At 42.5% G+C, this 14,803-nt stretch overlaps 1 protein-coding gene across 1 annotated transcript; it reads left to right on the top strand.

Moving 5' to 3' along the window:
* The first annotated feature begins 287 nt into the window (after nucleotides 1-287).
* On the top strand, nucleotides 288-13,882 carry sp4 (sp4 transcription factor). The gene is made up of 7 exons (XM_030147939.1): nucleotides 288-876; nucleotides 1,172-1,242; nucleotides 2,216-2,566; nucleotides 2,665-3,892; nucleotides 4,566-4,764; nucleotides 6,818-7,017; nucleotides 9,967-13,882. Exons 1-7 carry the CDS (start codon nucleotides 870-872, stop codon nucleotides 10,236-10,238), a joined length of 2,328 nt encoding a protein of 775 aa, XP_030003799.1. The 5' UTR covers nucleotides 288-869; the 3' UTR covers nucleotides 10,239-13,882.
* Nucleotides 13,883-14,803: the final 921 nt, after the last annotated feature.

Below are 14,803 nucleotides of genomic sequence, written 5' to 3'. Positions count from 1 at the left end.
GGAAACAAACACACACATACACACACACACACACACACACACACGCCTCCCTTTCCCGTTTGCCCAACCCCCCACAACACTGAAGTCACCGCCCTTCCCTCCTCGCTCTCACAGCAACATGACTACTAAACACAGCCGCTTCAAGCCGACCGAGGCACCGAGGCATCATGGGAGTCGTAGTTCCGACCGCCCAATCGGCTCCGAGAAGGCGAGGCCTCACCAAAATACAACTCCCATCTCGACCCTCGCACGCCGAGCCCCATCGTCCAATCTGAATATGTGGGAGGAGCGCGTCCGCCCACAAAAGCCACAGCTATCTACCCGTATCTTCCCCCCCTTAAAAAAACCAATTGTGCACGAAAAAAGGGAATACGCGTGAAATAAAAACACTGGTTACGGTTTGTTTTCGGTGCTTGACGGACGGCGACGAGGCGTCCCCTGCGTCGTCGCGCGGGAGAAACAGCGGCGCGAGGCAGGAGCAGAGAAGAGGGTGTTGTCCTGATGCTTAAATGGAAGTGGGTGGGCCTCCGCGGTCACACACTGACAACTTCTCTGTGGATATCTCTCTGACAAGCGCCAATTTGCTCGTTTATGGACTGTCTATCCGGTAAAAGAGACGTACGACGGGGCTGCGAGAGGGCCGACGGGCCGGGGACGGTCACTGTGTTGTGGGTTATTTCCGTTATCTGCTTTGCTGCTTGATTGTGCCTGCGCTTGGCACCGCCCTTCCTGGCCGGTGGGTGGTTTCGTCAAACGGGCAGAATCCGCCACGGCCCAGCCGCCGAACATATAGGCCGTCCTCCGCCTCTGTACCCGGCCGGCCTTCTACCGTGAACTACACCCTCTCCCTCTCGGTATATTAATGCGTTATGAGTGGTAGGTACCCTCCCCCCTCTCCGTCTCCACCCCTCTCCTCTCTCTCTCTCTCTCTCCCTCTTTCTGTCTGACAGATAGGAGGCTCCAAGCCCCTTTGATATTGATGATGAGGTTACTGGTGTCTCCTCTGCTTTCATTGATCACCTTTGTTGTGCTGCATTATGATCAGATGTCATTTATACCACTCATTATCTGCGTGATCCGGCCCTGTCCTGGGACTTTGCACCTTTCAGAAACCTCCATGTGACTGCATTATTACTTGTCTGGCAGTAACATTTGCACTCTCTTGTCATAGACTCGAAGAAAGAATCATCTGGAACTGAAGGAGGGAAAGCATCTAAAAAGGGGAAAAGTTCTGGATCACAGGTATGAAAAAGAAATAGTTCATTATAGTTCATTACTTTTGCCTGCTTGTAGGCCAAAAATGTACTCTCCCTCCCTCCCTCCCAGCCAACCAGCCAGACACCTCTGGGGGCGTTTCTCTGGTGAATTCCACTTCCTGCTTCTGTGCAGCCCTGCTGAGAGCCAGCCCAGAGCCTCATGAATAGGCTTATACGGCTGTCACAGTGTCAGCCACTGCAATTTTGAATTGTCTGTTTGCATTAGGGTCACAGTAATTTAATTCTGCATATGGATTTACTTTAAAGACCTGCAACATTGGTATGTGGCTCAACACTGATGAAACTTCTATCTTAAGATGTTTTTTTAGCTTGTATACATCTTAGAGATTATTTTCAGCCAGGAATTTGTTCATAAGTGCATCTTATGTTGATAAATGTGTATGACAGGCATTACTGCTGTGTTATTTCCTATGTTAGAGTGTTTGATATAAAACCTAGGCTGCTTCTTTGCAATGTTGAGAGGTGTATAGCATTAAAAATTTGCCTGCGACCTAGTTCCTTTGAAAGGGAGGAGGAGAGAGAGAAGGCGGCATTTTTCTTCCAGTGTTCTGAGAAAAGAGAAATGTGGTTCTCACACGCCCACCCACTCGCTTCCTGTAATACCGCCCACTTCCACTGACAGCTCTCTCTCTCTTTCTCTCTGCTTTTTGTGTTCGTTTTTCTGAACCATGTTTTCCCCCACCCATCTTTCCTTTTCTCTTCTTTATTTCAAATTGTGTGAGTATATGCATGAGCACAATGATACCTGCCCATCCCTTCCTTTTGGCTGTTTTGTTAGCGTGTTGTATATGTGTATGGGCTCTCTGTGTGTTTATGTCTGCCTCTAAACCTTGTCTTGCTTCTCCTCCCCTCTTCTCCTTGTCACTCCTTTTAAACCATCTCCTTCCCTGCCCCTCCCGCTAATCCGTCCTCTTCCCTCCTCATTCTGTCTCTACCAGGATTCCTCTCAGCCCTCTCCATTGGCTCTGCTAGCAGCCACCTGCAGTAAGATTGGAGGGCAGGGGGGAACAGAGGTGGCCCAGACCCAGGCAGGGGCCCAGCAAATTCAAGTCCAGGCTGGTCAGATCCAGCTCCAGGCAGGTCAGCTCCAGGGCCAAATAGTGGTGGACGCCGCTGGGGGTCAGGCCCTGGTGCCCCAGCAGCTAGAACTGGTCCCCGCTCAGTTCACGGGGAACGGCTGGCAGATCATTGCAGCAGCGCCAACTATGGCCAAGGAGAACACCAATCAGCCTGTAGCTGTGACGGTGGCCACCACATTGGCCAATGACAGCTCACCTGGTGGACGCAAGGTGAAGGCGGTGGGAGGAGCGCTGTATTTCAGTAGGTGCGCTGTTGTTGTCTGTGTGACTTTGGACTTTAACTATGTCTTTGCTCTTTTATTGTCCAGGTGAAGGCAGTAGGCGGGACCAACAGTGTTGTAGCCAGTCAACAGCAGCAGCAGCAACAGCAGCAACAGCAGCAGCAACAGTTCCAGATCATTCAGGTTCAGAACCTGCCCAATACAGGTGGCGGGGTCCAGTATCAGGTCATCCCACACTTGCAGACTGCAGATGGGCAGCAGATCCACATCAGTCCAGCCCAGACAACCTCCATTGGGGCTTTACCGGAACAAGTTCAACTCATCCAGACCCCAAGTCCAGGCCAGACCCCGACCATCCTCCAGCCAGCTAACCAGCAGACCATCTTGACAAGTACAGCCAATCAAACAGTCCCGCTGCAGATTCGCCCTGCCCAGTCTTTCCCACTTCAGCTGCAGACTCTGCAGGGCTCCCAGACTCCTGTTATGACTACAGTACCCATAAACCTTGGCGGCATGACCCTAGCTTTACCTGTGATTAATAATGTTGGAGGGGGTGGGGCTGTGCAGCTAATCCAATCAGCAGATGGCACATTTTCTGTTGCCAATGGTAACCAGCTGGTGACAACAGCCGTGTCTGGAACGGCTCCTACCACAACTGGTTCGACAGTGGCGGTGCCTGAAGGTGAAAGCGTGTCTGAGGGGGCACAAGTGGTTTCTGCTGGATCAGAGGGTGGAACAGCTGACACCCAAGCACAGAGCACTGAGGCGGACTCTCAAAGCCAGAACCAAGCTAATGGGCTACAGAACCAGACAGAAACAGCAGGAACCATCCAGCAGGTGATCGTGGGCCAGGTCGGGCACCAGCTGGTGCAGCAGATCCAGCTGCAGCCCCAAGCGCAGGGTCAGAGTCAGGCCCAGGGTCAGCAACAACCTCAGCACATTCAGACCCTCCAACTGGCCCCAGGACAAACCTTGCAGCCCATCCAGGCATTCCAGAACCCTGCCCAGGTCCTTATTCGTACCCCAACCCTGTCGCCTTCTGGACAGATCACCTGGCAGACCTTGCAGCTGCCCGGCGGGGTGTCCCTGCAGGGCGGTCTGGGGACTGCCGTGCCACAGCAGCTGACACTGGCTCCAGTAGCCAGTGGGACAACAGTGGGGAGCGGAGGGCTGGTGTCCCTCAGTGGAGCTCCACTTACACTGAGCGCTGCCCAGATTAACCCGGGGTCTGGGGTGCAGACGGTCAGCATCGCAGGACTGGGCACTGCTGGGGTTCAGGTGCAGGGTGTGCCCCTCACTATTACTGGTCTACAGGGTAAGACTGCACTAAGAGACACTGAAATGACTGTGTAATAACAGGAATTTATGTCTGATCTGTTCTTCAACTTTTTCAGAAATGTGGTTGGATTATTCTAGTTGAGAAGTATGGGAATTAGAAAACACAAAGCCCTGGTGTTACAGCTCTGTTGTGTGTCAGTCTACTCACACACATATACTTACCTTTCAGTTTTACTGTTTTTAATATAACTCAATATCTCACAAGCTCAGGGAGGTAGTTTATATATTTAGAGTGACAGATTTAGGGGGAATTAGAAGAATCTAACTGCAGAAATGGAATATAATTCATACTTTTGTTATTATGAGTGTATAATCAAGCAAACATAGGAACTGTTTGATGTTGCCTTAAAATGAGTTGGTTATATCTATAGAGGGAGGGGGTTACAGTTCAGAGTCTTCCATGTTGTGCTGGCATGTACATACAGTAGGCCTGAACAGATTTCATTGTGTTTATAGTAGGTGACATCCAGTGCTAGAGCGTAGCATTATTATGGACGATGTTTGAGTGTTGAGTAACTTAAAAGCACAAAACAGACAAAACATTTCAAATATCTGCCATTTCACCACTAGATAACACAAATTAGGTGTCTAGTGATAATGTGCCCAAAATATTTCATTGCGGCTGTGTCTAATTTTTGATTACTTTCCAGGTCAACCACAGGGTCAGGATGGGGTCAAAGTTCAATCGTCTCCTGTGACGGTCACCGTGGGCAACGTGGCATCAGGCTCAGCGATGAGTCCAGACCAGCTGGGCTCCGTTCAGAGCTCTTCGGACCAGGAGGGACCGCCAAGCAAGCGGCTCCGTCGGGTTGCCTGCTCTTGTCCGAACTGCAGGGATGGAGAAGGAAGGTAGAGGATTAAACACTTCTGAGAAACTGGTTCTTGATTGATTTGTTAAAGAAAAAAGGATGATAACAAAGAAATCAGACTAATAATCTATTATTTACACAAGTGTATTTCCAAACGGGTTATCTGTCAGACAAATTGAAAGTACAGCCTGATCCCTTTTTAAAAATCTGTACTTTTTCTGTAAGAATACTTCAGAAATGGGTCTGGTGGATGTAAAAAGAGATTTTACTCTTCTACTCCTCCTTCAATTCTCACTAAGCTCCACAGCTACTGTACCACAACACAGGAAAAAAAAAAGTTCTGCTTGTCCTTTGGAAATCTACAGCTATATTTTTAGTGCTACGGTATATACACATTTATATAATCAATCCCCAATTATTCAGAAATGTCTTGTCATTGTGAGACAACTGGTTTGACAGATGGACAGAACACAGTGCAGCTTGTGTCCCAAAGTGAGACATCCAACCTCTCACCACCCAACACATCATACTGAAATGAGGATCTGGCACCCCAAATATATACACCGAGATAGTCTCACTATATTATCTGTCAAATATATTCAGACACAATAGAATAATTGTCAAAGTTTAACTCATTTCAAACAGCTTGTTCAGAGAAGATTAGTTAAAAGGTAGCTTTGAAATGACTGTGATCAACAAAATGATTTTCAGGTGGTATTTTATAGTGACATAGTATTAAAAAAAAAATACGGTGCTGATGAGTTCAGACCCTGATGAGCCCACTTAAATCCTTCACTAAACAAACATTCATAACTCAGGGTTCCCGCGGGGTCTTAAAAAGTCTTGAATTTCCAAATCTGCATTTAATACCTTAAAAAAGTCTTCAAAAGGTATTAAATTTGATACGGTAGGTCTCAAGTTATGTTGTGTCATTATGGCTGGAGCAGCAACAAACACAGAAATGGCTTCATTGCCTCGTGCTACTTCAGCTGCGTGGAGCTCTGCTTCCCACAATGCATGTCATGACAAATTTCCAAAAATGCCTGAGTGACCTACTGGCTGAGTTTGTAAACAAATGGATCGTTTAAGGTGGAGTACACCTTGAAATTTTTCACCATGAGGGAAAAGATTCAGGTGCATAATCACAGAAAGACTTACGGGTTCATGATACTTTGGTTATGACTCCGGTTTTACAGATTTGATGAAAAATTGGTAACAGAAGTCATAAACCTTTATGGGCACTCATTGGAAATAATCTGAAATTAAAAATTTCAACCTTATTGTGTTATTGGAGGACATAACAAAACTTTATTACTTTTGTGAAATTTTTCCAATTTGTTGTATTGTCATGTAGAAAATCAAGGTTAATGAAGTTACCATTTTTGGTTACTTGCCCACAAGTGGCAAAAAAAAAAATCCAAGAAGTATAAATAAAAATTACAAGAAAAACATGTGTAAGGTGAAAGGAACATCACTTTTAGAGCATTACAACGTGAGTGCTGATCCAGACACCTGCCCACATCCACATTATCCCTTTGAACATCATTCCTTACATTAGTACCATTACTTCATGGTACCAAACAAAGCAGGTACACTCACTGTTCATGCAGAGGTGGACCTTACAGACCCTGGAGACCACATTGACGGTTGACTAAGACGGTTGACTTACTGTCCTCACTGGAACTGTTGCTGTCACTGTCTTGTAATGTATTCAGAAATTACCAAAAATAGTCACTGGCCTGATAAAGGGTTAAATGTGTCTGTTAAATGTCCAAACTGCAAAAAAAGTAATGTTAGTCTGCTCAGTTCCACCTGTTCTAACCCGACAATTTATGCTGAAATTAGGAACCAATTATCGCAATTATCACAGCCCCCAGTGAGAAATGACTCAGAATGGTGGGAATCAAGGTGCTGGAGTAAATCAGTACATTTTCCTAAATTCTAGGTGATAATTATTTTTGCCAGTATGGCTTTGAAATGGGCATTCAATTCTGGTCTAAGTCATCTTAAAAGGTCTTTAAAATGTCTTAAATTTAGCTTGTAGAAACATGTAGGAACCTTGTAACTACTTTAAATGTGTGTTTGTGTTGTAGAAACAGTGGAGATCCTACAAAGAAGAAGCAGCACATCTGCCACATGGAAGGCTGTGGGAAAGTGTACGGCAAAACGTCTCATCTGAGGGCCCACCTGCGCTGGCACACAGGCGAGAGGCCCTTCGTCTGTAACTGGATCTTCTGTGGCAAGAGGTTCACCAGGAGCGACGAGCTGCAGAGACACAGACGAACACACACAGGTAAAAAAAATATACACACACATAGAAGCATGTTGACCATCCGTGTTATCCTAATTTAAATCAAATATAAATTCAGATGTCTTTTTAATGCTGTATAAACATAGTTTGAATTTCACAGCTAGACCTTTTTAATTACAGCCTCAGTTGCGTAAAAGTTGGAACAAGGCCTTGTTTACTACTGTGTAGCATCCTGTCCTCTTCTAATAACAGTCCATAATTGTCGGGGAACTGAAATCACCAGTTGCTGGGGTTTTGGGAGAGAAATATCCTATTCTTGTCTGATGTAGGACTGTAAATGCTGGGTCTTCTTTTGTTGTATTTTTTTTGTTTCATGTAGCACCAGAGGTTTTTAGTCGGTGAAAGAATTGGTTTGCAGACAGGGCAGTTCAGTACCAGGACTCTTTTAATACGAAGCCACTACAGGGTGGATAAAAAACACTATACATTTTGAAAAATTACCCCCAGTTCCAGATTTGATAATTTTTGGAATTTTCTTTTATGGACTTCGGTAGGTAGGGGATTCGTGGATATTTGTTCAAATTCACAGACCCAGGTTTTCATGCATGAGTGAGCAGGGGCAAATTGTGCAATCCAAGTTAAAACTGGTTTGGACGAAGTAGTGGTGGGATTTGAATCCAATCAGAGGTCATGGGATTAAGGTTAGGGTTAACCCTAACCCTTACTTGGCCTGTCCTCAGTGATATTTTCAGGCCTAAACAAGTTGAATTAACTTTGAAAGGCAGGAACAGCTGCCATGGGTAAAGAAATGAAATTGACATGGTGGCCAAAGTGTTAATGCTGTAATTTGGCAATTTTGTGGAAAACAAGACGGATGCCCATTGTCCCCTCCCATGACCTTTGATTGGATTTAAATCCCACCGTTACTTCATCTAAACCAGTTTTAACTTGGATTGTGCAATTTGCCCCTGCTCACTCATGCATGAAAACCTGGGTCTGTAAATTTGGACAAATATCCACCAATCCCCTACCTACCGACGTCCATAAAAGAAAATTCAAAAAATTATCAAATGCGGAACCGGGGGTAATTTTTCAAAATGTATAGTTTTTTTGATTCACCCTATATAATAGACGCAGCGTGCAGTTTAGAATTGTCTCATTGAAATATGCGTGTTCTTCCCTTGTCTGGATGTGAACATGTTGCTCTAAAACCTGTACATACTTTTCAGCATTGATGGTGTCTTTGCGATGTTGAGCCCATTCCATAGGCATTAATGCACCTACATACCATACCATACCATACCATACCACACCACACCACACTACACCAAAGAAATGCAGACTTTTGATCTAAGCACTGATCAAGATGACGTTTCTAGATCATGTTCACATATGGCTTCTTTTCTGCATAATGGAGCTTTAACCTGCGTTTCTTATATGGTACAGTGAACTGTGATCACAAACACTGATTTCTAGAAGAGTCCTTGAGCTCCTAGAAGAGTTTACAGTACATTTAATTCAGTGCCACATGAGTACGTGAAGATTACAGGTATCCAATATGGATTTGTCACTTCACACAGAGATCCCTCCAGATTCTTGTCATCTTTTCATTATATTATGTGGTATATATGATGAGATATTCACAGCCTTTGCAATTTCATGTTGATGATCATTATTCTGAATTTGTTGGTGCAGTTCTTCACAGGCTGGTGAACCTCTGCCCATCTTAGTTCTACCAGACTCTGGCTCATGTTCCTGACCTGTTGACAGTTCACCTAATTAACAGCAACTTTTGAAACATTAACATTTGTACGTTATTAGATATTATAGTTTGAAATATTTAGGGGGATTCAGGAGCGTCTAATCTCAGAAATGGAATACAAAATTCACAATATGTTTTTATCTGTGAATAGTTGTATGAAATTATATGTGCTGCCCTCATCTTAGAATAAGCTCTTTATATCTGTGGAGGAAGCAGGTCACAGTGTCTGCCATGTTGCAACACCAAGTTTTTTACTGTGGCTCTGAAAGGACTTCCTCCTCATTTTCCCTTTTTGTAGTGGGTGTTATCTAGTGTTGCATTACTGTCACCAACCATAGTTGTATATCATGAGAACTTGCCTTGTGTCAAAAATGCAGACTCATTGTCTGAATTCTAAACAATCTGGTGCATTTGCTTTAACACCTGATATTTTTATGTGACCTCTGTCCTCTAAAGCATTTCCTGCTTATGAGTCATTTAACATGATGGCAAATCATGATATGGTGTTAGCAACAACCTCTTGTTCAGACAAAATCCTACTTTAACATTAGCATCACTAACCTTTATTGTTTGAAGTCAAATCACTATGTTGTCCATTTGTTTTAAAATGTATGGAGCCTTAACTGTAAGAATTTTCCATCAACAGATCTTTCATCACATAAAGCTGCATTTTTTGTGAATCTTTTCTCTTTCTCATTTCTTTTGATCATGTTTGCTAACCTGTGATGCATTTAATTAGTGTTATTCAGAGGTCAGAGGAGAATAAGTTGGATGTGAGCCACGGATGTAGGAAGAGAACTGTAAATGTGTAATAATACATCCATGGTGTGAGCATCCTGTATGATTTCCAGTTACACTGACTTAAAACCCTTACACATCGCGTGGAGCAAGACTGCCTCCGGTTGACGTCAAACAGATCCAACCAAAATCAGATTACAAGGCATTAACATGTTTATCAATAACATGCATTGTTCCTGATCTGGATAACATATCTACATACACATTTCAGTACCAGGTGTAAATGGCGTCTAAATGACAGGCTGCAGGTGTTTTCTGTTCCTTGGCTGTATTTCTTTGTTTCAACCACAGCCTTGGCTTTGATCAGAAACTACATCTTTTAATTATCTCCATGGTAGGGATACAGTAGTCATAGTATCTAGCATGGCTGATCAGTGACAAAGTTTTAGTCATCACACAGTTATCCTCTAATTCCATCTCTGCTCTTCCAGGTGAGAAGCGTTTTGAGTGTCCTGAATGCTCCAAGCGCTTCATGCGCAGCGACCACCTCTCCAAGCACATCAAGACCCACCAGAACAAGAAGGGCGGAGCCGCCGTGGCAATTATCACCACTGACGACATGGAGGAAGATGCCACCGAAGGCCTGGGCGCATCCCCTCAGATAGTCGCTGTGGGGACCCTCTCTCGTGACTCTGACCCAGCTACGCCCACAACTTCTAATCACCTGGAGGAAGAGGAGGAGGAAGAGGAGGAGTTTGAATAGGCAACACATTTCCTAGGCTGGCTTCCTGTTTTTTTGGAAGTCTTTGCAGGGCCTGAAAGGGGTGGCTGCTTTTGTTTGTTTAGGTTTTGGGTTTTTTTGTTATTTTCCATCATTTAAAAAATGTCTCTTATGAAAAGGGACTCAAAAGAGACAAGATCATGTGATAAAGAGAAACCGAATAATATAAACAACACAATCTAAAAAAAGCTAACATATAATAACAGAAACATTGCATTATGTGTAAGAAAGACGAGTTTGACATTTACAAACTGAATCTATAAGAATTCCATGCGCGGTGGGGGAAGTATGTAAGACTTTGGGCCAGATTTACTAAGGCAGTGTAAATTAACAAGCCATGAAAATGCCATGAAGGGAGTGGCCAATTTTAGCACGGGATCTAACAACGTACCAGTTAATTTCAGTAATGACCTGTACTGGTTTACTAAGATGAGCGCAAATTAGTGCAGAGCCAGACTGTGCATAAACCACCTCATGAGGGAGCAGAGAATCAGCAGGAGGAGGAGTTTTCTGTGGTAGAGATAATGGAGTTAGTGGATAAATGTAATGTAGCCTTAAATACTAAAATAGTGACTAAAATACTTAGAACTGTTCGTAAAAGTATATCAGAATAACTATTGTGAGTAGAGAGGAGTGTTCCACAGAGGATGCTATTGCACATGATGCAAAGGACACACACAGAGAAGACACCTGTAGAACGCCACAGCAGTCACTCACTCCCATAATTCACAAACACACTGGTCAAAGCTGAGCACAGTAACACAGGAATCATTATACGCTGTTTGCATCGGTTACAGAACCAGGTAAAACACTGTAAATGTCATTGAGCTGAAGAGTTCATGTGTTTCATATACTGGAACTGTTTTGTCACAAAGCCTCAAAACTTGATGTGAAAGTAAAACCTTTGCTCGACTTCTTGTTAAGCCTCCTGGTGATTTGGTAACGTTATGACGTAATTCACCACAGGACCAGGAAGAGGGTGAAAATGTGGACTGTTTTGATAAAGCCTTCCGCTGTCTTTTATACACATTTGTAAAAGTGAAGTAAAATTCTCTCTCCTAAAACCTGCTGTTTGTTCTCAGCAGCGCCATAACTATCACAGCCACATGAGACACAAATGTGCTATAACATGTTTTTTAAATTTTATTTTAGAATAATGCAAACAGCAGTAAAGCGACAACCTTAAACATTAATGATCCACTTATTTCAATATTCTCCTCCCTGACAGGTAAGGTTCTACAAATACATGTGCAGTTCAGGCTGACGCTAAACAGTGTCCAGGCCTTTACAGGGTTACCTTTGAAATGCACCTCAAGTCAATCTTGACAATATTTTTTTTTAAACCCCCAATAAGGGTTTATACCGGCGTTAGTAAATCTGGCCCTGGATTAGCACAAGACAGGGGGACCTCCTGAAACGAAAACCATTCAAACATCAAGAGACATTTTCTTAATCGCAACAGAATCTATCTCTATGCACAAAGTTGTGTTCCTGTTTCATACACTTCAGACAGCGCTGAGGGTCAATCATGGTACAGGTGTGTTGCAAGAGCAGGGGCAGTCTTGGGATAAGTGTGTGTGTGTGTTAGTTCAGTTTTGTGTGAACTGTATGAATGTATATTCCCATGCTGCCGTGGAAAGGATCTACCTAATTTGAGTTTTATTTATGGTTCAGGTTTCGAATCAGATTCAGGTGTCGATTTCTTTGTGACCAGTCAACGGATAAACTGTTATCGAAAAAGAGAGGGGATAATTCTAAAAAAAAAAAAAAAAAAAAAAAAAAAAAGTAGAAAAAAGCACATATAAAAAGATTTATAAATAATGCATTCCTATCGGTGCAGTGGCCATTAGAAATAAAAGGTTTCTATAGAGAAAAACAATCTAGCTTTCTACAACTTTGTTTGTGTAGTGAAAGCAATACTATAATGACAATCCTAGTGAAACCATGTTTACATTGTCAGGGGAAGTTTTTCTGTTCATAAAATAAGCCCTAAGTTCGCTCTGTGTTAAAGGGAAACATCGAATAGCAGTGCTGTTGTCGCAGTAAACCTTTGCAAATACCGTCATCATAATATTGGTGCTGCAGCCATTCGGTAGACAATTGCAGCCGTGTTTGATGTGAATTCCGGGTTTTCCCTCCTGTTCTAAGACGTAAGTGCACCTACGGTAAGACGGCAAAACCGAAACCCGATAAAAATGAAATATTTGGGGGGTTTTTCATCATCTGTATTGCTTGCATAATTAGACTTGTGTGTTTGCTTCATCAATGAGCAGATTTGTTTGCAATTATTTGAGTTTTGTTTTTTCAAAGGCAGTAATAATATATGTTGCAAATCATGCAAAAATGCTTAGTGTTTAAGTTGAATACGACTAAAAAAAAAAACAACCCATCAAAGCACCCAAGGCTCCACAAACCTGAGGGGAAAGCCCAGGGGGGGTTCTGTGCGACTGTTTACCATCGGATGGTTTTTGCACATTTCAAAATGGTTTAGTCTGACAACGGTACTGTCCCTGGTGTTACTTTTTGCTTCCTGTGCTCCAGTGACTCCCTCCCTCCCACACTCCCACTCCCACTCCCACCTCTAACCCTGCTAATGTGACCGATGTACCACAATTGCCTTAACACAAGCTGTTGTACAGAGGGAACTTCAGAGCGAGGTGGATGGAGACACAACACAAGGGGGGAGGGGGGTTGTGTGTTATGTATGTGTCGGTGCGGGTCACACACACTCCAACATGCCCCGATGACACCACACACACACAAACACACTTTTGGGTGGAATGGGGGGGGGGGCATACACGGGGAGCAGAGCTGGGGTCCATTTGGTGAAAGAGAGAGTGATACGAGCGGTGGGTGGGAGTGGGTTGGGGTATTTAGCTATGTGGATATTTTGAGCTGTTTTCTGGTGGTGTTGCTCTGTATTAGTTCAGTGCGTACATTCTTTTGAAATTTAAAGATACTTTTATTTTATAGAGTTTATCCGTTTTTAAAAAAAAAAGTCCCCTTGCGTTACGTTAACACACAGGACCCCACTGTGTATGGCTAACTTATTATTTATCCTTGATTTGTAATATTTGCCTTTTGCTGGACTTGTATTTGTGTGAGTTGATTCTGAAGTTGTGTACAGCATGTTTCAGTTTTTTGCCGTAGTGCTGCTTCTCTCTTCTTTACTCTTTGTGCTTCTACTTTCTTTTCTACGTCTGATCATTGCTGTTCATTTCTTCTTCTTCTCTTCGCGCCATAAAATGTGTTTTTTGACAAATGAAACAACAAAAAAGAGGAAGAAAGCAAAAAAGTAACTATCGTTTAAAGTTTGAAAAAGGTTGATACCAAACAAATTTAGATGTTTTTGGTAATATTTTGTGTGACGACCAACTTTTTTTCTTTGATATTTTGTAGTGACATCTCATTTGTAAATCTTTTTCTAAAGATGTTTGTTCGTCTCCATGACATTTGATAATGGTTTTTTGCCAGGTTAGCCTCAAAGGCTCCAGTTTATTGATATTTTTAAAACTGGTTTGTACAAAGGTGTTATGTCAATTTAAAAGAAAAGAGGAAAAAAGGACAACTTCAAGGAGAAAAAATGCTTTGCCTGCATAACACTTACAATAAAGTGATTAAAATGGTCTTAACATGGCTGTAGTATTTGTGTATTTTCAGTCCATCTACATAACGTGTCCTTTCAGGGTTAACCCTCAAAGACCCAAACAGCCACCAATGACTAAAACCATCTACTGATCTAAAATGTTTGACAACTTCTGAACCACTAAACTTACCAATATGTTGAAATAAGTCAGATAAAAATAGGTCTTCAGATATGACCCATGTGTCCAGAGGCTTCATAGTGAACATGGAAACACCATCATCTTCTACAACAGGGGTGTCAAACTCATTTAATTCAGGGGCCACATTCACCCCAATATGATCTGAAGTGGGCCGGACCAGTCAAATAATACCGGTGAAAAAAGTAAAATTACATTATGATAATATTTATATCTACATCGTTTCCTTAAAAATCTGAATAATATGAACAACTTGAAATGTCTTAAGAAAAAATGTGCAGTTTTAGCAATATTCTGCCTCAGTTTATCAGTTTATCATTTACACTTGTGCATTACAACTTACATTACAATTACAAATGCATGTAATATTGATTAAATTGCATTTACTTTTCTCAAGACATTTCACGTTCATATTTCTTCAGGTTATTCACATTTTTTTGTAAAAGGATAGCTTGTTAATGTAAACATTTCCATGTAATATTAGCTTTTTTTTTTTTTTTTTTTTTACACTAAAACAAAGATAAAATCTGCAGTTGTCATTATTTATAGGTTATTGTGACAGTATTTTTCTGGTCTGACCCAACTGAGATCTAATTGGTTTATATGTGTAAGTAAAATTATTTTTACACTATTGATTGTTAATATCTTCAATGTAATTTTTGCATTTCACAAATTCATCCTACGGGCCAGATTGGACCCTTTGGTGGGCTGGATTTGGCCCCCAGGCCGCATGTTTGACACCTGTGTTCTACAACACTGATTCCC

The sequence above is a fragment of the Sphaeramia orbicularis genome, chromosome 11 (assembly GCF_902148855.1).
Source record: "Sphaeramia orbicularis chromosome 11, fSphaOr1.1, whole genome shotgun sequence".
In the NCBI taxonomy this organism is placed as follows: Eukaryota; Metazoa; Chordata; class Actinopteri; order Kurtiformes; family Apogonidae; genus Sphaeramia; species Sphaeramia orbicularis.
This window is presented reverse-complemented; position numbering and strand designations above follow the sequence as displayed.